This window comes from Gasterosteus aculeatus, chromosome 14, assembly GCF_964276395.1.
Source record: "Gasterosteus aculeatus chromosome 14, fGasAcu3.hap1.1, whole genome shotgun sequence".
Lineage (NCBI taxonomy): Eukaryota > Metazoa > Chordata > Actinopteri > Perciformes > Gasterosteidae > Gasterosteus > Gasterosteus aculeatus.
In genome coordinates, this window is record NC_135702.1 from 15,471,150 (window position 1) to 15,494,011 (window position 22,862).

Consider the following 22,862-nt stretch of genomic DNA (forward strand, 5'->3'; position numbering starts at 1 on the left):
TAATAAAGGAATCTGAGAAGGAAATTCGTCTTTGGTGAACTGTTCACAATTCGTTTGGGAATATAAATGATGGTGGTTCAAAAGTGGTGACAGATCATGAACAAAATTATGCACACAAATATGGATGTTCCTCCAAGTTTCAGTGCAGAACTAGATTGGATGCTGGACGTATTTCTGCAGTGCAGCTTCAGGTTGCTTTCCTGTCCTCTCTTGTGTGCTCGGCAGAACAATGAGGCCCAGTGGAGTCTTTTCAGACGCCTCAACCGGGTTCTTCTTTTCAAGAAGTATCAATATTCATAGAGATCCGTATGCCAAAAGTCAATTATTTTTCAAGTGTTTGAGGTCCCAAGAAAGTAAGAATTAATATATATATATTATATAATATAATATATATTCTATATATATATATAGAATATATATGGATAGAATTATGAAGACAATGTACAATGTATTTGCAATCGCTAATAAACCCGGTTAGCAACAGCAGGTGAAGAGCTGAACAGAGCGAGGAGCCTGTAATCAAGGACCAAATGCGCACAGCAGTCCAGTCCAACGGCTCATCAGAAACCTCCGCCCTCGCCTCCATGCTGCCGGGGTCAGCTGCAAATCAGCACGTTGCCACCCGACTGCAGGGTACTCTGCCCGCTCTGTAAGCCGAGGGTTTAGATGTGAAAGCTTAACCTCAAAATAGCTCAACACCTGTGTGTGTGCAGCGGTACTGTTTCCCATGTGTTATAGACGTAGTAATCGTTAAGATGTAGTCGAGTGAAGGACAACACACACCAGCAGTGTGATGCATGTCGATGCAGCAGCCGCTTCCTACCTGGGGCAGAGTCCCCCCCCTCCCCACCCCCCCCAACAACAAGCCACATCTACATGTGAGGTTTCCTTTTAGGAGACAAAATGAAAGAAGTGATACAATCAATATGTTCTCATTGTAATTGCATCACATTGCACTGTATGTTAAGATGATTTTAGCTGTGGTCGACAGTTGTCTGCACATGTGCGCAACATACAATTGATCATGTGGTGAATTATGAGTGGAATAGCCGGCGACCACGTTCTTAATGAACTTGTAATGCAGCTCATGAGTAAATCAACACTATGGTGTATAGCAGCTCCATGGATGCACCATCGGGCTGTGAATGGATGACTTCTTGGCAGGTTATTTCTTGGTCGTGGAGATGGACAGTGGGAGGCCACGGACCGTGTCGCGGTGTGTGTGTGTGTGTGTGTGTGTGTGTGTGTGTGTGTGTGTGTGTGTGTGTGTGTGTGTGTGTGTGTGTGTGTGTGTGTGTGTGTCTCTAAAATGCATGCAAGATGTGAGCCTGCTGCAGTCAGTCGTCCCGCTCCTCGCTGTCCATCCTCTTATCTTTGTGGCACGAGAAGATCCGTCGCATCTCCTCCTCGTACCGGACGAAATTCTCTCCGAATCGGGACCAGGCTTTCAGCGGAACCGTGATGGTGTTCCTGTACGGCTGCCGCACCTCGCTGATTTTTAAAAACACACCATACCGGTTGGAGCCGACGTCAAAGTAAAACCTCTTGTTGTCCACCCGGAAAGACGCGGCCTCTGGAAGCTCCGGGCTGTCGTCGTGGTTCCGGTAGCCGGTTCGGGATCCGGTTCGGCCCTGGTCGTCGCTCTCCTCGTCGCCGTAGTCTTCGATGAGCTGCGACAGCGCGTCCCTGAACTCGATGAGCCCCTGCGCGGGCAGCACGATGGTCTGCTCGATGCCCTGGCCGTAGTAGCCCATGGTGCCGTGTCCCTTGCTGACCGTCTGCCGTATGCGGAGGAAGCGACCCCTCTGGTTCTCCTTCAGGTCCAGGAAGTACTTCCTGTTGTCCCTCTCGATCAATTCGCTCTTGAGGACGCGGTGGGCATGCTCGTCGGACACGGCGGAGCCGTTTGGAGACGGCGCCGAGGGCGCGAGGCCCCCCCGCAGCCCGATGCGGGCGTAGTGGTCTATGAAGTCCCCCAGGCTGTCCCGCAGAGCGGGGGCCATGGACATGGACAGCGTCAGCTTGCTCTTCCTGATGTTGTCGTGGCGGCCTCTTCCGATCCACACCTCGGCGATCTTCAGGAAGCGGCCGCGCGCGCTCTGCTTCACGTCCAGGTAGAAGCGCTTCTTCTGGATGTCCACGCGTTTGGATGCGAGCTCCTGGATGTCGGCGCCCTGCTGCTGCTGCTGCTGCGATCCGCCGTGCACGTACTGCTGAGGATAAGTGGGTCTCGGTAACGAATCGGATGCAATCTTACCCCTGCCTCTCTCCATCCCTCTGCAGCACCCATCAGCCATCATGATTGATATTCCACCACCAGACAGCTCAGGACAAAGCGGACCCCCCCATCCCAGTCAGACGGTTGCAGCGGGCTCGGGTCTCATGCGGACGGGTTGGTTGCAGCCGGATGCCTCGGATGACCCGAAAATGGCAGCGCGTCTGGAGCCAACAGCTGATCGGCTCTCTGCGTCCCGAAGAAAAGGTCATGCCCGAGCGTTCAGCCGCTTCCACCGCAGCCTTCCGTCGTGCGCCATCGCCGACCCGCCTCGCAGCGCCCGCGTTCTCCGAGGCAGCGACGGGAGGAGGCGTGCGATACTACATGAACCCGATGAACCTCCTCCCACCTCCTCCGTCCTGGGAATACCTCAGTTAAAGAGACACGATTCACTACGCTCACATAGTCCGAACAGGAAAATCATCTATATATGGATACAATTATTTATATTATATTCAAGTCATATAATGATATCAATTCAGATCAAACATATACATATATATTGATATTGATATATATATAATGATACGTGATGTAGCATTCCAATATAAATCAGCTTGGTTCGTCATGTGTGCGTATGCACGTGGAATTTGACCCTGGTTGCAATGCGCTCTCTATTACTAAAACACACAACAGCAAGGAATATACAAAAGAAATTAAGAAGAGGGAATTTATATATATATATATATATATATATATATATATATATATGTAAATCATATTATATATAGATATATATGTATATATAGTGCAATGTGGGCTTTATATGCGGAGCAAAGGCGCAGTGTATCATTCCCTTTGCACGGACCGGTGGTGCAAGGCCAAAAGAATCAACCGACGAGAGTTCAAAAATCAAAAAGGATTTAATAAGAGAAGTAAATACAGTTACAAATACGCTGTGAATAGTGTAAAACGTTATTTTACAGCCGTATGTAATTGGCTGCTCAATCAAACGTAGCTCCTTCCATGTTTGTGACATTCCTCTCTGCCTCCAGGCATTTTATGACCTGCACTTGGCTCCATCTGAAAACCCAACAGACCTGACCAATCCCTGTTCACCCAATATTACAGGTATCATGTGGTTTTCATGAAATGCTGTCAGTCCATAGAATATTTGCCCAAAAGATCATCAATATGTTATGCGGCCTTTGATTTATTTTTCGTCAGCAGTGGTTCTCTCCCACGGATGCCTGGTTGTCTCTTTCTTTGGCTGGCTTCAAATAGTCCTTTTTGCTGAGGAAGGTTCCTGAATGAGAGAAATGAGCCAGAAGTAGAGTAAGTGGCCGCCTTGATAAGAGCTGTTAGGAATCTCTAATGCTAAGCAACTGAGATGCAATGCGACCTTACTTACAGGCACCACTATATCATCTTTTACAAGAGGAGACAATTCCGTCCCACAATACCGTGCATCAGCAATATTTAAATAGTGACGTATTATTCGGCCTTTCACGAGAAACAATTCTTTGTAGTTTCATGCTGCAGACTAACGTCACTAACATGCATCTCTGGTCGCATCAGAATTCTCCTGATCATCTTTCCTTGACACAAGTTTTCCAAAGAGGTCAAGGAATAGTGGTTGGGAATAGATGGTAAAAGGTCATTTTTTTTTAAAATCCAGCCTTTTTGTTGAGTCATGACCTCCAGAGAAACTCTGGAGACCCAAATCCTTAGAAATGGCATTTTGACCCTTTCCAGACTGCTTCTCATCTGTTCTTGAATTACTTTAGATTGCAGAATGAGGACTTGCTGTTGGAGATATTTCAGGGTGTGGCTTGTGAAATTGAACTCAAAAAATGTGGTTAATTAGTTTATTCATGATTTATCGAGGGGAGTTGGAAGGTTTGGATATTTTCCCCCTTAATAAATGGAATCATCATTTAAAAACAGCATTTTACAATCCAAGGTGTAGCCACCCCCCACACCGTGACCCCGTAAAAAGTATAGGTGGCAAACAAGATTACTTACATCTACATTTTGTATTTATTCAGTTTTTTTCTTTGTCTGAGGACATCGAAGTGTGACAAATATGCAAAAGAAAAAAGAAACCAGCAAGGGGGAAATACTTCTTCACGGCACTGTAGGTTTACTCAGATAAAGAGCAACCAAAAGTGAGCAGAAAGTAGCAGAATGTTATTCTTTTCTTGGTAAAAAAAAAAAAAAGCATCGACATCCTTGTTCAGAAAATGTACTTAGTCTCACACACAGTAACGCCCACTGACATCATGACCTACATTTTGTATTGATCATCATCAGTGATTCAAAACAGAGAAGCCATTCAACGATTTATACTACTAACCCATAGCATTATATTTTATTTTATTCCTCGTGCACTGATGTCTTGTCGTCCAATCTGCTGTTACGCACCAACTGCCAAGTCAAATTCCTTGTATGTCTGACATATTATGGCAATAAATGATTCCTCTGTCAGCGGGTCCCTAAATGCATGACCTCTTGAACCATTGCCATTGAAATAGTGCTGTGGAAAAGTGAATAACAGAAAACTTGTGGTTTTCATGATAACTGTAACCAATTTGAGACTTCTTCAATGGCAGTAAAAGGAGCAGCGTTTTGTATTTATCGGCATCCAATGGTGAGAGAGCGGAATGCACCGAGGCTGAACTCCCCTCCCATAAGCGTGTAGACTACGACAGCCTACAGGGAACATTTGAACAAAAATGTCCCTTCTGGGCTTTGGTGGAAACATGGCAGTGAACCACGGCGGACTACAAGGGAACCTGCTTCAGATGTAGTCATGAAGGACGCATTCTACACAAACATTTTGACAATGACACCAGTGTGATTTTTCACAAAGTCTGCTGCCTGGAGTCTGGATGCAAATATACTCCAGAATGTTATGAAGCGTGATCAGAGGAATTGCAGTTAATTGTAAAGTCTCTTTGCCATAACAATGAACTTAATCCCCAAAAGCCATTTCCACTGCATCTCAGCCCTGCCACTAAAGCCCTGGGTGACAGCTCTCTGCAGATCAGTGTCGGGTTGATTGAGTTAGAATAACACACTGGAGGGGGGGTGCTTAAAGTCACTGTCCTTCCTCTGTTAACCACAGCTCCCTGCAAGGAAACATTTGTAGTCATCATTCCTTTGCACAAAAAGGGCTTCACGGGCAAATATTTCGTAGCGAGTGTGAGATGCAAAATAGCACCAAAATCAACCATTTATCAGATGAAGGTTTGAGGCAACTTCTTCCAAACTTCTTCCAAACATCCAACTACTCCACTCCTCCGCTCTCTTCACTGGTCCCAGTGGCTGCCCGCATCCAGTTCTAAACATTGGTGCTCACCTACCATGCTGTGAATGGATCGGGTCCAGCTTACATCCAGGACATGGTCCAACCCGACATCCCGACCCGCACTCTCCGCTCTGCATCTGCTAAACTTATCGTTCCTCCCTCACTGAGAGCAAAACACTCGACTAGATCACCACTCTTTGCTGTCCTGCTCCTAAATGGTGGAACGAGCTCTCTGAAGACATCAGGACCGCAGAGACCCTTCACATCTTCAGACTCGACTAAAGACTAACAAATTGTTGCACTTAAATTATACTTGTAACGTCACCCATCTATAGCGAGTTGTAAATCGGCTTATTTGATGAAATTGCACTTTCTTGTTTCTTGTTCTTCTGAGTTTGTACCCTATGGTTGAATGCACTTATTGTAAGTCGCTTTGGATAAAAGCGTCAGCTAAATGACATGTAATGTAATCCAAGAACGACTTGGTGACCAACAATACCTTTTCCAGCATGATGGAGCACCTTGCCATAAGGAAAAGGTTGCTTAATAGAAGAAAGAAACCCACAAACTCTTAAGCATTGATTATGCAGGAATGCGCTGCCATCAATCCAGATGTGGCCCAGAAGTTCCCTGACCACCTGCAAAGGCGAATAGCACAGGTCTCTAAAAAAAGGGTCAATACTGCAAATGTTGATTCTTTGCATACACATAATGTCATTGTCAATAAAAAGCCTTTGAAATGTATTTCTAGTTCAGTTTATCCAGCAACATCAAACAAAACTATTTAAAACCACTGGAAAAGTACACTTAATGAAAACTAATTCTCAAAACTTTTAGCCATGGCTGAACACTTGCCAACACTTAGTTGATTATACACTAATGAAAACATATTGTTGACTATTAGATTATATTTCTGCTAATAGATCCTACTAAATCCTTCATACTGGTCCTTGGTCCAGTGTGATCTTTTGTTACTTGAATACACCTGCACAGGTAAAGCCATCCACATGCAGGCGCTGCAGCAAGACACTTAAACAAGGGACCAGCAGCAGGGAGAAAAGCAAAGCACAGTCCAATACGTGTTGTTATTCGATCCCGGTGCGGCTCAGCGTCATCACAAGCTTTTCTGCCAACAGTGCTCGGCTACGCTTTATGCAAATGACCTCATCGTGACATCAGTGCTAATGAGAGAGTAATGAAAGTAGAAAAAGAACTGGTATACTGTTACGGTACGGTATATTTTTCTTATGAAAAAGGACGTGTGCGCGTGAAGCAAAAGGAAATGTGGGTCTGTCTGCGCTCACTGTGGCCTGTAGCCACCAAGCTGAGGCCTGTAGCTGGAGTCTGCAGGTGTGACCTGCTCACAGTCCTCCTCCAGGGGACAGAAGTCCAGAGGCTCCAGCACCTCCTGCTGCTCGATGATGTCACCGTTTCCCTCTGCGTGGGAGGAGCAGGGCCCCCGGGAAACACGCTGGGACTGTCTGCCGCACTCTTGCAGCAGCGTATCAGGGTTTTCCTCAGAGTCCAGCAGGGGCTGCGTGGACTCGGACCGTGAAAATACAGCCTGTTGGGGTTGGGAGTTTGGGGTCTGACCCTTGTAACCGTTGGACGCCACCACGGAGGAGTACTGAACGGTGCTGGCCGTGGTGTCGGCCATGTCGCCGCCCTCGTCGCTGTCGGACACACTCTGGCGAGGTGAGGACATGCAGGAGGAGCCCCCGATGCCGCTGCTATGCTCCTCGGACAGATACTTGTCCTTCTTCAGGGCCAGGCTGGCCTTGTCCTCCTCAAACATGCATTTACCATCACAAATGTCCACGTCGAGCACACTGACGCCACACAGACCGTTGTCTTTGGGTGTTTCCACCTGGAGAGGAGGAAGAGATGAAAAGAAATCCTGTCATTATAACCAGAATGAGGCTGACTGGAGTCTTAAGGAGGAAAGGGATTGGGGAGCAGTGATGGGGTGGTAACAATAAGACTCCAACAATGATTTCATCATGAGTTTAACAGACTTTGTTTGGACCATTGGAAGGGGTTTAACACTGCTGCACACATTAACCAAGAACATGGAGAAAGGTACTGCACTTTTAAATGGACAGTTTCATTTTTAATCTCTACAACAAAGACATTTGTAACCACTGCCAACTGGAAGTATCTCATCACCGAAGTACTACGAGCCTCAAAAAAACACTTCATTGTTTCCCCTATGTTTATAACTTTTATATAAAGTAGGGAAAACACTGCAATTAAAGGCGTTGCACAGCATTAATGAGGCCTTGCAGCTACCCACAACAAGCAGTGGAGCCAAACTTCGATGGACAACTTCGGCTGCGCCGTACGGGAGAACTCCCGACAAACCTTTGCAAGACTAATTTGGAGGAACGGATAAAAAAGTGTACGTTAAAAGTTAATTTTGTCATTGTGTAACAAGCTGGACCTGATTGGACAGCTATTAAAGAAATAGTCTGATGGAGCTTTGGACCTGGGACTTCTCAGTGGTCCCTAACAGTGATACCGGCTCTGCTGCAAAATGAAAAGCAGGCTACAGCTGGAAAACAACAGAGCTGCAGAGATCTGCACTGAGCGAGCGAACCGTCAACATGTCATGTTGTGATAGGATGTTGACTTGTTGGACATTGACAACTACAGTGACCCTCAAGTGTGTGAGTTCAAACGGAGTCCTCACTTTCAAAGGATAGTCAGGAGACCAGTTTCCAATGGTGCTTTCTAGAGGATTTGGAATCCTGGGCCAAATATTCTCCTTGATCCTGTGGGAAGAGAAGGAACACTGAAGGTTATGTATCAGCTTACAGACTGCGGATGCTGTGGGATTTGGTGTTTCTATACTATTTACTATTTCCTTTTGGTTGCTATGGACAACTGCTGTGGTGAATAGTTAAAACTGTGGACAGTCCAGTTCCTAAGGGTCCGTACCGCTCTAGATGGACCAGTTTATACGGACTGAAGGGTTTCCAGTAAGGCTGTAACTAGATATTTTTTATAAAGTAATTAATCTCACATAATGACATAATGGCGATTAATGAATGTTGTTGTTGTTACAATGTTGTTTACAATGAATGTTTGTTTTTCCCCTAAAGGCTAAATCTTAAAAGTAATGAGTAATCACTTTTAGGGACACAGTGGAGGTCCTCTGCAGACTGTGTGTCGCGCAGGGTAGATGTTGTTTCCAGCTGTTATGAATGACCACACACTGGTGTGATGAAAGGCCTTCGTTCTAATGGGGACCCTACATCTCTCCTCAAGGACATTTGTGCCGAGTTGGCAGCCACGACTGAGCCATTCAGGTGGGACTCACGCGTCTTTCTTGTAGACACAGAGCAGCATGGTCACGACAATCAGGAACAGAAAGCCAAGGCTCACTCCGACCACAATGCCCTCCATCTCTCCTGGTGCTGAGGAAAACAGAACACCACATTCTACCAAATATCACACTGACCTTCGACCACAGCTGTCTCTGCAGTTAATGCAAATAAATTGAGCTGATCAACTTGTGTGAACAGTATTAAAACAATTTCCAAATAATGAAAAAGTAGAAACTGGCTTTGGGAACATTCTGAAGCATCATGCGGTCGTTCCACTCACCATATACCAGAGTGGTGAATGAGTGGTTGAAGCTGGTGGTTGAGCCGTTGATGGTGGAGGCTTTGATCCAAGTGTCATACTTGGTGTTGCGTTCCAATGACTTCAGAGTGTATGAGGTGGTTTTAGCTGGCACGGTTATTTCTGAAAATGAGGAAAACAGAAATAAGAGCAGCGTTTGGGTGTTGTGAGGAAAACATTTCAGGCGGCGTGACGCTGATAGACCGCAATCTCGTTCTATTCATGACAGAGTTACGTACGGTGAGCGTCCGCTCCACTTGAGTAGAAAATGGTGTAGTTTGTGATGAAGCCTCGCAGACTTCTCTGGGGGATCTCGTTCCAGACGAGCTCGGCCTCATTATGTCCTGGTTTACCTTTCAGTCTAACAGCAGGGGCTTCCAACGGAGCTACAAGCGACACAGCAGCATCATGACACGGGATTCACACTTTATACTTTTTTTGCACACGCCAAACTGTGGGGGACCTTACTGTTAAGATGTGCATGTATCTTTTGTTGTTTTTCTATCTGCCTGCAAAATATTTGCTGGTGGTTTTGATAAATGTTAAATCAATAAATTAAAACTGCAGCTAGCACTAACCCAAGACCAGATCTCAATAGCCGTACGCTGGCCCTGCTAAACGACTTCAACCCTGTGATGGTGGGATTGAGATTTCATTTCTTGTATCGGTCGTTAACCTGGTATTAGCATTTAGCTTATTATTATAATGGATCAAGCAAACACAACGACAGAGCGAATTTTAAAAGTAACAAACGCAGGCACCAACAAGCATTTTCGATGCTTCGATGAGAAAGTGACATCTTTACATATTAGACTGGACAACACAAAAACTTGACACCTAACAACAGTAATACAAAATATATATATATAGTTTATCATCAGGTATGATAGATTTAAATTGCATAAATGGAAAAAACAAAGCATATGTTAAAATACAAGACTAAAGTGTCTTGTATTTCAACATATGCTTTGTTTTTTGTATGAATTTGCTTTCACGTACACATTAACAAAAGACCAACGTTGATGATGTGTGCGATTATTCGTGTTGTTCCTTGAGACAACACAAGAAGCAAAGTGAAGAGGAGTGACTGCTCCTCCTCATGCACACTGATGACAGTGCTGTGCATGTACAGTAATATCATATTATATCATATTCAGGGGTTGCCTGCACAACCCTGAAATTGCAACTCTGACCTTTCTGCTGATGTGGTTTGTTTTATATTCAACGTGGGAAACATGGTCACAATTAAAATTAATTAATTCAGTTGTTGAAAATGATTTTTTTTCTCTCTCACGAGAGGACGCTGGTTCTATTAGACACAATACTAACCACAATGGTTCACTACTTACAATGAGTCACTCACTGATGTGTGTGTGTGAGATCATACCTCCTTGTTCCAGATAGACTGTCCTGGTTGCTGGTTTCCCAGCCCGTCCAGAGTAAATTGGGTACACGGATACATTGTAGCAGACAAACTTCTCAAGGATGCCTAGATTTTACATTGAGATTGAGAGTTGAAAAAAGTTTGTTTAACGTTGTAACAGAAAGATACACCTTGTCACCCCCCCCCTTGACAAATCTACTGACTCAATGAGGACACATTTAGTATGAAGTATCCCTGATGGAATGCTGGAACTTACCTTTAATGGTGGTGCCCCTGGTTTTTCGTTTTTCCCTCTGCCAGTCTATATTATCACCACTGACCCACTCCACCACGTACTCTGACACACGTGTACTGTTGGGGGGTTTCCAGTCTAACTGCAGCCGGCCCCCACGAGGCCGCACCTTCAGATCACTGACTGCAGGCAACTCTGGAACACACACACACAATATCCCAATGTTACTTTGTGTGTTTAGAACAGCAGACAACAGATTAGTGCAGCAGGATTAGACGACACCCATCAGAGGATTCCAATCAGGCCGGCGGCTGAAAGCTCGGCTGCAGTTTGATAAACAGCTCGAGTCTCTGCTTTGGACTGATGGAAAGTTGGGGGAGGATTTGGGAATCAGCTCATTACATCCCAAAAAAACACAGCCATGGGGTGCAGCAGTATATTAAGTCATGTACAATACGTGGATGTCGATTGGACAAATACACAACTAAAATATAAACTCAACACTTGTTTTTTTTCATTTTTTAAAAGATAAAGAAGCAAAAAAGATCTTTTTCTATGGACAAATTCCAATTCTAATTTCTTCACAAGATCATCTGACACTAGCTGCCAGGAGAGATGATGCAACAAGTTACCAGGGTCTTGACCTGGTACCCATGAGACCAAAAGATGCCGTGGACTTAGTCATGTAAAGTCCATAGTTCAGTCTCAGGGCAAGCTAATGACATCACTGGCTTTCAATCCTTCGAGTCTTATAGCCTGATCTGAGACCGGGAGGGGCTGGAGCTAGAAGGATGAATACAAACCTCACAGCACTTATCTTATCAATAAAAAAGGTAAGAAACTCGTGACAATAATCTATAGAAAGATGTTTTAGTGTAGAGATTAGAGTTAAACAGTGTAATTAATAATCTCTTTCGGGTTTTATTTTAGAGGAAGAAACTAAGTTTGTATAGTCAGTCCCAGGTTCCTCTAATACACAATTCAAAGAATTTTGGAGATCTTTGATCCGGGGACCCTACATCACTTCCATCTAAGGGTGCAAACAGCGTCCCTCATCCAAGGAGACAACCATATTTCTATTGTTAAAAGGTTTGTCCAGCAACGTTAAAAGACTGCATTCAAGTCGTGTTAACAAAAAGTCATTTGAGAACTGATCAGCTGTACTTTTCACTGAGCAGAAATGCAGTAATAGTTGAAGACACGGGGGGGGGGCAGTGTTTACAGAGAGCTCAAAGAAAATACATTCATGATCACTGATCATTAGCTCTTTGCAAAGACAGAAAAAACCAATCGCTGGAAAAGTAAAACTGTATGCAGTAAAACTGTATGCATATAGTGTATAGCAACACTAGAAATAATACATGAAGCCGTTTTCATTAGACATTGTTGGGCGTCACCGTGGATACCTACCCAATGCCTTTTCTGAGACAGCCAACGATTCCTCTGCAGATATCCCCACAGAGTTGACAGCAGTGACAAACACTTTAACAGATTCCTGATCAGCCAGGTGAATCTGTTTAAGGACGGTGAAAGAGCCGCTGTGGGATCGGTTGACGGGGATGCTCTCAGGCTCCAAACTCCCATTCTTCAATTGATCCTTTAGGTCTTGAACCTTTATGTTGAACCTCGATATCCTCTCATTGGACAACAAAGCTGGATGCTGGTAGAAACAAAGCCAAAGATCAATCAATTCAAAATGAAACTGTTGCAGAAACTAGGTGGTCTTCAGAAAATAGGGTGTAATAGAGTCAAAGAAACTATTTGGTTACATTTTAACATGGTTTTGGTTACTATTATCATAATTCAATGATGAAGATAAACTCCTTTACTGCCCTTAAAGGCTCCCTCCTGTGTTAAATAGAACTCCAAACTAAAACCAAAACCAATCAACACTCTGAGTGGAGTTCATGGAGTTTATATTTGAAAGAAGCTTTATGTTGGGACATAAACATGACAGCTGTTTAAATTGCTCTGCTAATTTCACAAGCTAAAGAAACAACGCCATGTGTTATTCACTTAGAGGGAATATGCCACCAAATACCATGCATGTGTTTTTAAACAATAATAGAACACATTTATTGTACATATTTATTACAAAAAGAGCCATTGTTATTTTCAGACTTGTTTTACGAAATAACATATTTAGCCTTTTTTAAGGCAGACTACAAAATACTCACAGGCGGAGTGATGTGTTTTTGTTGAAGACGACCTAGATAGACACGTCTATTTATTTATTTGTTTATTTATCATAGACTTTATTGCCCCGTGCATCAACACTGCTGCTTTTCATCGCGCCCCATTTGTCCCGTATTTTTCTCCACAGCTTTGTGCACCTCTCGACCGGCAAACCGGCGTTTGCGGCGATCTCCCTCCGTGAATCCAACCCGCTTCTACAACCCGCCAATGACGGCTTGTATAAGCGCTCATATTTACACATTTCTTCAGACAAAAGTTCTTAAATCTGATCCATTCTCTCGTTAACGTCCTTATTTTTAATAATGGCGGTATCGGGCTATGAAAGCGGAAATGTGAGACTCCGTAAAGGACGTAGTTAGCGGACCAATCGCAGGGGAGCGACGCAAGCCTAGTAAAATGGCTCGACACGCGCAAGGACGCAAGGAGGTGTGAAAAGCGACGCAAGGGGGTCTTGCGTCTGCGCTCTGAAAACGCAGAAGCATAAACTAGGCTTAAGAGATACCTGGGCATAAAGCCTGTGCCATCTTGGCATTAGGATGATCCATCCATTGTCAAACCGCTTATCCTGCACACAGGGTCGCGGGGGGGGGCTGGAGTCCATCCCAGCCAACTTCGGGCGATCCTGGATTGGTCGCCAGCCAATCGCAGGGCTACATGCAACCATTCACACTCACATTCACACATCTACGGGAGTCCCCAAATAACCTGATCCCCAGAGCACGTCTTTGGACTGTGGGAGGAAGCCAGAGAACCCGGAGAGAACCCACGCAGACACGGGGAGAACATGCAGACTCCACACAGAAAGGCCACTGGGCGGAATCGAACCCAGGACCTTCTTGCTGTGAGGCAGCAGTGCTAACCACCACGCCACCGTGCCGCCCCATTAGGATGATGTTAAGTTTAATAAAACACAACAAATAGAACACGCGTTTCCCTGATTTCTTAGAGTTTATTATGCTCATGCTGAAACTATGTTTGGGATTGATTTTGATATCATTTCCGGTTGTTGGTGTGCCGTGAGATTTTTTTCTGTGTCACTGCTATAATGGATCAGTCAAAACAGCAAAAAACAAAAATTCTGTGACTACAAAGTTGATGTGTTATTTCGCCATTAGTGAAATATGCATTGACTACTTGTGCTGTGATACGGCTGAGTGCAGATATTCCCACTGCTGACTGTTGGAAATGATCCTGATGCCAATATTTGTGATGTAGAGATGTTAGACATCAGGCTCTAAGACTTGAGGTTGGACACTGACCTCTAAGTGATGACTTAAACAGTATATTTGTATCATTAGGTGTGACAATTTGTGTTAAATGTGATGTGGTTATTTACCTTACAGATAACCTGCACTTGTCGTTGGTTTATGCCGTCCCCCTCAGCAATGATTCTCCATAAATCTGGTTTACTTGGTCCTAGAAAAAAACAAACGTAGAACTCCTTTACCAAACATGAGGAAAATAATGACATCATATCTTACAAATCTATTAGAGTCGGCAGGTTCACTCTGTCAATTATGTTCAATGCTGTTAATTTACATTTTAAATGTTTATGTTAACTTAATAATTAGTGCTAAAATGAGGCTTTATGAAGATGTGTAAAGTCCTCAAAATGCCACGTCATGAGACTCACTGTCCTCTGGTGTCCTCTTGGTGGCGTTGGTACTCCAGTTGCTCCAGTAACCGTGACCCTCTTTATTGTTTTTGCAGCACACCTGAACGACATATACTGTGTACGGCTGGAGGCTCTGGAGCCTGAAGGACTGAATGTCCTTGGCAGTGTCATCAAGAGGTACCTAAAGGACATTAAATATAGCTACGTATACGAAGAGCAGACTTGTCCATTTATAGAAACAGTGCTGTGAAAAAGTATCTCCACCTTCCTGGTTTATTTTCTTTTTTGCATATTTGTCACACTTAAATGTTTCAGCTCATCAGAAGAAACATGTATATAAAGCAGAGATTACCCGATTAAACAAACATACTTACATAAGTCCAACTTTGGGATCCATTATGGCAGTATCTTATCTGATAGCTTAGTCTTACATATTCGCTGGCAATAGGATGAGTCCAGTTTATCAGAAGGGAGGTGGTAAAACTTTTCTCTGAAATGACTTTGACATCTGATGGAGGGTTGGTTTTCACTGTAACAGAAGGCACAACAAACTGTCGTCATTAGTCAAAATTCAACATTGATCCTGGCGTGTCCCAGTTTGGGCCAAACTAGGTCCCAAACAAGCAGACATAGAAATGCACACTTACCAAACGAGCCAGCATCCCTACTAAGATGCTCAGACTGTGTTTTCCCCAGCTTATTGTGTGCCTCCACCCAGATCTCCAGCATCATATGATCGGGGAAACTGTCCACAAATTCCACTTGGGCATGGTTTTCACCGGTCGATACATTATATAACATGGTTCTGTGGGCGTAATATTTGTATACCATTTAGAGAAACTGCACAGCTGCACAAATGGACTTCTTGCAGAGTTTAATAATTTACGTAAATAAACACACATATACATCACATCACTATTTGTAACTTTTGGAGTTTGGGGAAAACATAATGTGCCCCTCACACAAACAGTTAACACTTTAAATTCAAATTATCCCCAAAATGACCTCCTAACGTCTACTCCCAGCCACTGTTCCTTGACCTCTGTGGAAAAGGTCACAGGGTCAAGGAAAGAAACAACAGTTCCGTTTAGGGAATCCGTTCTCATGCGACGGGAGTCACATGTTAGTGACGTCAGTCCGCAGCTTGAAACTACAACTTGTCTGAAGATGGACTACAAAGAAGCATCTTGGATGCCTTCATGTGTTGGTACAGTGCTGAGTCATGCAGCGACATAAACAACCAGGTTCAAAGTGCTACTTTATTAACAAGGTTGAAACATAAATTAGTTACTTGCATGATCGCTATTTCTCGTGAACGGCTGCTGCACAGTAGTGTGCGACAGAATGATCTCCTTTGGTAAAGGATGGTCCAGTGGTTCCTATGCTAAAGGAGCTAAGTAAGGAAGCACTGAATCTCCGATCCCTACAATTGTAGAATTCCAACAGCTCTTATTATGGCGGACACCGCTTCCAGGAACCTTCCTAAGCACATTTGAATCCAGCTTCTGATTTGGAGGAAGAAACAATACTTTCTGTTGCACTTCTGGTTGGATGCCAAACTGCATTTCGTTGCTCTGTAGTTGTACATGTGTAATGACAATACAGTTGAATTTAATCTAATCGAATATATAAAACCTAGCTCACTTGATGGGTTCAAAGTTGAAAGCAGTGATCTGCTGGACTGTGACGATTCAGTACCTCGCTGCAGTACAGTGTGCTGAAAAAGCCTGCAGTCACAAATATCTTGCAGATACACTGACTGAATAAAGGGACCTTCTAAAACTCTGGAGTGTTTCTCCTTATTGATTCTATGAGCAGAACTATGTCAAATTAAATATTGTCCTTAATCATCCTTACCAACCTTCCCACACAATGAAAAACCTTAAACTGATTAATTCATCCTGCAGGGGGGAACCGGATAAAAAAAAAACGAATTCCTTCAGGCAAGGAGGCATAACGGAGGGAACACTTACTTGGTCACATCAACATAAAGTATATATGATGTAGGGACGTCTGTGGTTTGACGTCCTACTGCGTCCCACTCACAGCGAAAGGCTTTAGAGATGAAACGTTCCTTCTGAACGGCCATACAGGACACGTTCTCTGGCTTCCCCGGACGATCTGACATGGAGGCAAGAAACACACATTTCATTGGCTTCATTTAAGGAATGTATGTATGTATGTATGTGTGTATGTATGTGTGTATGTGTGTATGTATACACAGTACCGGTCAAACGTTTTGAATGAGAAGATGTGCGTTTGACTGGTACTGTATATGTTTAATGAAATTAGTTTGTCTGCTATTTGTTCAGGATGCTTTCAAGTTGCTTAATCCATTTGTGAGAAGAACTTGTTTTACTGAACAACAAAAACCTGAACGTTGAATAAAATAGTGTAATCCCCGTGATTTATGTTTCATGGCAGACAACGTTCCCAACTAGGTGCATCCAGGGTCCAGCTGAGCGAGGCTTGCGTAGTCTTATTCTCAACTACATTGACTTCCGTTATATGCTTTTACAAATAAAAATGTTCAAAATTTCCAAAATTCCCAAGCTTAACATCCCATGGAAAGTTTCCCAATAGAGGCGGTTAAAAAAAGTCCTGTCGACACAAACTTACAGCCTTTTGTGAGGATGATCCCGTGAATAAGTTTGCCTTTGTTCAATGGAAAATAGGGCGACGCCTTCTTGCAGAGACAATATAACCACCCTGGTTTTTCACCAGTGACGTGAACAGTAACATTGAGAGCAGATGTGTTGATCTTGGTATATTGTTCTCTGGGCACGATGGCCTTATTCAGTTCCCAGTAGAGGTCATCCGCTGTGACTTCGGTTGAATTGATGATCATACACGTAGCCGTAAAGTTGGTCCCAATTTCTAAATATGGAGACTGTGGGGCAATCACCAAACGGGGGTTGTCGTCTGAAGATAAAGAAGAGCAAAGCCACAAGAAAAAGCGTCAAAAATATTAACAAAACCAGAAAGCAATTCATTTTTTGTAATCAAACTCAAACCAGTGGAACAACATACGTTTCTGACGGGTACACTGCATGTAAAGTTACAACCTGCAGGACAGAGGTCATGGGCCTGGGCATTTAACAGGGACAGGTACAAGGTCTCCTTTTATAATTAGTAAACTAGCATCAGATGATGGCTTTTATTATTTTTCACACACACACACACTGTATTTTTCGTTCAAAGAATGAAAAGAGAAAATGGTCGAAAGAAGAGAAAATATCGAGAGAGCGGCAGTTGTGTGGACGAAGAATGTCTTGTTGATGTGAGAGGTCTACTGTTAAACGTGGGAAAATATAGATTGTTTGCACTTCATGCACTTCAAGTAGGTTCATTTTATTGATTACATTACATTACAGCGCATTTAGCTGATGCTTTTATCCAAAGCGACTTACATTATATTTTTAACCCATGGCTTTTTACATTTTTGCCCGGGGGGGGGGTGTCTTGCTCTTGGACACTTCGACATGGAGCAGCCAGGGCTCGAACCACCAACCTTGCGGTTCTGGTTATAAATGAATACAGCACCAGTCCAAACCTTTGACTGGTACCGTGTGTCAGGATGCAATTTACATGAATAGGAATGTGAGCTATGTGTAGAAAGAGTACTTTTCTTTTATCAGTCTTTATTCTATTACGCTAGAGGGTGGATACCCGACGGGTCGGGCCGGGTTCGGATAAATATTTAGAAAATACAGTCGGGCTCGGACACATCAGCGCGATAAGGCATTGAACATTCCATATTTAAAATCGACATAGTTTTGTTTCGTGTGTATTCTATTTCTCCGTTTTTGCATTGTTTATAATTTATTTTCAACGTGCTCGTGCGTTTAACAGCGCTTGTTTGTTTGAGCGAGTATATTTATCTGTTGATGCCTGAGTTTAATAAAGGCAGGCTATTTATAAAAAAAAACGTTTGTGAATGTGTCATTATGATGAACAGTTGAGACATTGACCCCGTCGGGCTCGGGACGGGTTCGGACAAAATAGTTTAAAGGCTGTCGGACTCGGGTCGGACTCGGGTCGGACCCGGGCCCAGCTCTGGCGGACGCGGGCCGGGCTCGGACAGAAAAAGTCGGCCCGATCCATGCTCTATATTACGCACTTATTCAGTTTGAAAAACCTACTGTCCCGGACCTCAGTTTCAACATTTGAAGTACCACTTGAAAGCAATCTTAAGGGCAATATTTTTGGAAATGTACTATTGCTAATTATTTTTCAGTAAAACACGTTGAGCAATACACTGAAGTGTACCAGGAGTGACGTACATATTTTAGAAAAAAACATATATTGAAAACACAGACGGTGCCACCCGTTTGGGGGGCTTGCAATTAAAGTTCCTATTACATTATTAACAAAGTGAGGGAACTACTCATCTAAATGGAATGGCAAAAGGAGCAGTTTACTGACCAGCTGCAGCATGTGGAGCGAAGGCGATGCAGGCGAACACCAACAGCTGGATCGCTTCCACGGACACCATGACGAGCAGCAGCTGGGGACACAAACACGGACCCGCGGGCTCAGCACCGGGTCTCACGGTGGAAGCTAACGGTGGAGAGGAGCTCCTCCGGCCTGACACCCTCCCACATGCTCGGTTCTCACTTTAACAAGGTACTTAATAACGGCCAAAGTTGCGTGAAGTTGTTAAAGAAAGGCACGTAAGCGCGGAGCATGTTAGTGTGAGAATAACAACGTACGTGACATTACGTAAATGACCGTCACACCGCAGTAATGTAATGTTTACGATAGCAGCGAGAGCTTTTACACCTTCGCTCCCTCTAAACGCCATATTGTTTCCACAGTCAAAGGCTGGACCTTCTCACTTACCTAAAAGGCTTCAATACGGGTCCCTGTGTGATGATTTTATATCGATACCATATTGAATCTATGCTTTAACATAACATTGGCGGAAACACCTATGTGCGCCGCAGCCTTCTGTCGACGCTGGGGAAGGACCGCCCACTTCCCGTCAAGAGGACAGCGTGCCGCAACACGTCACGCTGCTGCACCAAACTGACACGAGGGGACATTATGGCGATGGACCGGCGTTTCTGCTGGTGAGCGCATTGGCGTACTACACGGAGGGAAGATGTATGTTCGAATGCTCAGTGAATGCACTTGGCAAAGCGGAGATTTCCACTTTTCCCGTCTCCGGTATGCGTCATCCCTCTCTGTTTTCCAGTATGTCTCCGCCCCCTCGTCGCGTAGAATGCACGCGCCCAATAAGGTCCGCGAGCTTATTGGGCGCGAGCATCGACTACGCAGAACAAAACGCCACATTATGTGCGTGTACCTTTTCATATATTTCGTTTTACCGTTTAAACGATTAAACGGAAATAACATCGTTTTAAAACAAAACACGAGACACCGGAAACGGGCGGCCGACGACCAATTTTTATTCCCGTAAACCCCTTTTTGTTTTTTGCCTATAAAACGATAATACGAAACGTAGCCGCTTAACCGGATGTGCGTTACATCCGGTTAAGCTGCTACGTCAGAAGCGTAAACCAGGCTCAACGTAATGGGACGTTTACGTATACTAGACATTCGTCCGCGATGCAAGCATATACCAGGTTAACATTACAAGACACGTTAATTAATAAATACAAAATACATGATCCAGGCCCATATCAGTGTGTTAGCAACAGTATTTGACTACACGCTGATGCATTAGTGAACAGAGCAGAGTTGAATTAAATGATTTAACCGAAGAGGTCAAAGGATGAGAAGATTTAATGTTGGTCAAAGGCTTAGAACTTCCAAGAGACATTCAATTCTTATTTTAAGGAAGAGTATTTCTAGTTACTCCGCCACAGAAAAAAGCCTGAAGACGGCTGCACAGTGGTACCAACAAGAGGTGGGCTCACTAACACTAAGTGTCACACTTTGGCACCAACAAAGCGCTCAGGACGAGAAAGCTGCAGGAATGGAATTTGCTTTAACCAGATGTTAGTGTACTTTTGCTGTCAATCAGTTGCCAAAATTCTTGCTCGGTTCACTGAAGCAACATGAAAAATAAATATCCAAACCAACAGCAACGAGTGTGCAACAATAACCCACTTGATTAAAATATATTATCAACTATATTATTACCTAGATTACTAAACATATTCCATTAAACAGTGAACCAGTAGTATCGCTGTGCATGGATGAAGGAACATGCATCTGCATGTAGTCATCTACTGTTAACCCTAACCCTCAGTGGTCATTTATTTATATTCATTCATGAACATGTCTTTTAATGTTAACCTGGTACGCTTGCATCGCAGAGAACTTTCTAGCATACAAACTTTTTATTGCATTGCATTGAAAAGTGTACTTTTGACTGTCAATGAAAGTGGGAAAACGCCCGCCGATTTCCGTTTTATCGTTTAAAGAGTAAAAAGATTCATCAAAAGGTACACAAACGTATGTGATTGGGGAGGAAGCCATTTATCTCCGTTTACCTTACCTTTAAAAATACGGATATGTTGTAAAGACAATAATGTCCAACAGTAAAGCTTTGAGGCCTAACAAGTTGCATGAGTGCCAACTCAGCAAGCAGGGAAAGTATAAACGTAAAAACATTTAAGCAGGAAGTAGTGTAAGTGGCCGCCACGATAGGAGCTTTGATGCTTCCTGTGGCAACCCACGGGCGCAGCACTCTGGACAGCGCCTCAAGAGGGCAGCACCAAGGGCAGGGGCACCAACGAGCAAGAGGTCAGGTGACCAAAAGGGGAAACCCCCGCCCCCTCAGGAGACAACGAGGCTGATGAAGGTTGGCCACACTATAAAAGATCAACCATTCCAACAGCCCGGGAGACGTGAGCAGTGCTGTAGTGGTAAAATTAGAGGTGGGTAAACTCTGAATTTTGTGATCATACAGACCTCGACGCGATGCGAAGCAACGCAACACAAGGCGTTGCGACTCTGTAAGGCTGTCCTGGCTATATTGCATTATGTTATCAGTAAAAGTCATATACAATCAATGACAATGAATAAACGGGTTAGTAGTTTGTAGTTAAATTAAATTTAAGAAAACAGTAAAGAAAAGTATGTCAACACAACACAACAAGACAATTGCAGATTAAGAACTATCTACATATGGAGTCTCCTTTTTACAGTAGTGCCCAGAGGGCCTCCTTGTCCTCCACGTCAGGTCCTGCCTTGCACAGAGGAGCCATGAACCCCAGAACACGTTCATGGCTCTTCTCTGCTTCTCCTCTCTCTATTGGACCTGGTGTTTCTCCTCTCCCTGTGCTCTCAGCATCATTGCCTGTCCTCTCACTGCCTGAAAAAATATGTTGAATTTAAGAGTTAACCAGTTAAGCAGCCTGTCAATTACACTGACAACATAAGTTAAAGGAACACTCATGTCATCATAAATAGCCTATACAGCATGTTTTTTTCACATTGAGAACTGACTTGTTTTCTAATCTACGCGTCACCAGGCGTTTTTCTTTTACCGTGCACGACCAGCGAACACAGAGCGCGCGACTACTCCCCCCCGTCGGTCGTTCCGCCCGCAACGACTACTACCCCCCCCGTTGGACCTTCTCGACCGGTCCGCGAAATATTGTCTGACATGAAACCGGTCCGTGAGGTAAAAAAGGTTGGGGACCACTGGGCTGATCCACAATGTGTATGTGCCTCCTGGATACTGATTGGTGTCGCTGCTGCAGCCGCAAGGCACTGATTGGATGCTCACAGACCGTAATACAGCGCAGATGAACATGATTCAGACTACGGCGTTTATATGTTCAATAATAGGAAACGTAGTCTTAGCTGTTTTAAAATTAAACCAAGTTTATTTCGGATTATTCCAACGGAAGAATACAAGGCGCAGGGAACTTTGAGGTGCGTAAACGCCACTTAGAGGTGCGTAAATGCTATATATAGGTGCGTAAACGCTATTTCCAAATTCTAGAGGTGCGTAAACGGCGTTTACGTGCGTTTACCCTCCACTACAGCCCTGGACGTGAGTAGAAGCTGGCTTCACGCCGGGGTTTGTTTGCACGAGTGTTAAAGCCCGTTTTTTTGTGCTTCCTGCAGGAAGGAGACCGAAGGCTGAACGAACCCGTTGAACCGCACCCTCAAAAGAGGAAGAACCTAATTTTCCCTTTGTCCTTACTTTGTATGTTACAATAAATCGTACCCTTTTCTTGTGCAGCTAGACGTGTATCCGAGTCTGGTGATTTCACCCACACCCGTTGGTTGCCACATTCCCTACTTTCACGAGAAATAACGATCATGGCCGAGAAACGCAGATCACGTAAGCGTCCCGTTAGCGTA

At 44.0% G+C, this 22,862-nt stretch overlaps 2 protein-coding genes and 1 long non-coding RNA gene across 3 annotated transcripts; 1 reads left to right on the plus strand and 2 right to left on the minus strand.

Moving 5' to 3' along the window:
* Positions 1-925: 925 nt before the first annotated feature.
* On the minus strand, positions 926-3,914 carry purg (purine-rich element binding protein G). Its single transcript, XM_040198507.2, has one exon. The coding sequence runs from the start codon at positions 2,298-2,300 to the stop codon at positions 1,338-1,340; it is 963 nt and encodes a 320-aa protein (XP_040054441.1). The 5' UTR covers positions 2,301-3,914; the 3' UTR covers positions 926-1,337.
* A 155-nt stretch (positions 3,915-4,069) lies between these two features.
* il6st (interleukin 6 cytokine family signal transduce) lies at positions 4,070-19,792 on the minus strand. The gene is made up of 16 exons (XM_040196924.2): positions 19,419-19,792; positions 19,002-19,083; positions 17,196-17,498; positions 16,550-16,697; positions 15,224-15,381; positions 14,951-15,105; positions 14,595-14,757; positions 14,298-14,377; positions 12,176-12,425; positions 10,790-10,960; positions 10,537-10,638; positions 9,389-9,535; positions 9,132-9,272; positions 8,845-8,941; positions 8,215-8,296; positions 4,070-7,392 (listed from the first exon to the last, which is right to left on the minus strand). Exons 2-16 carry the CDS (start codon positions 19,069-19,071, stop codon positions 6,826-6,828), a joined length of 2,634 nt encoding a protein of 877 aa, XP_040052858.2. The 5' UTR covers positions 19,072-19,083; positions 19,419-19,792; the 3' UTR covers positions 4,070-6,825.
* On the plus strand, positions 19,537-22,743 carry LOC144388248 (uncharacterized). The gene is made up of 2 exons (XR_013452562.1): positions 19,537-21,424; positions 22,623-22,743. It is a non-coding gene; the product is annotated as an uncharacterized LOC144388248 (long non-coding RNA).
* Positions 22,744-22,862: the final 119 nt, after the last annotated feature.

What these genes read in the sequence shown, in the direction of transcription:
- purg (XM_040198507.2), bottom strand. Translation starts at nt 2,300, where the DNA reads ATGATGGCTGATGGGTGCTGCAGAGGGATGGAGAGAGGCAGGGGTAAG.
- il6st (XM_040196924.2), bottom strand. Translation starts at nt 19,071, where the DNA reads ATGGTGTCCGTGGAAGCGATCCAGCTGTTGGTGTTCGCCTGCATCGCC. An exon ending in CGCTCCACATGCTGCAGCTG is followed by an intron (nt 17,499 to 19,001) that starts GTCAGTAAACTG and finishes CTTTATCTTCAG; the next exon opens with ACGACAACCCCCGTTTGGTG. An exon ending in GATCATCCTCACAAAAGGCT is followed by an intron (nt 16,698 to 17,195) that starts GTAAGTTTGTGT and finishes CCTCCATGTCAG; the next exon opens with ATCGTCCGGGGAAGCCAGAG.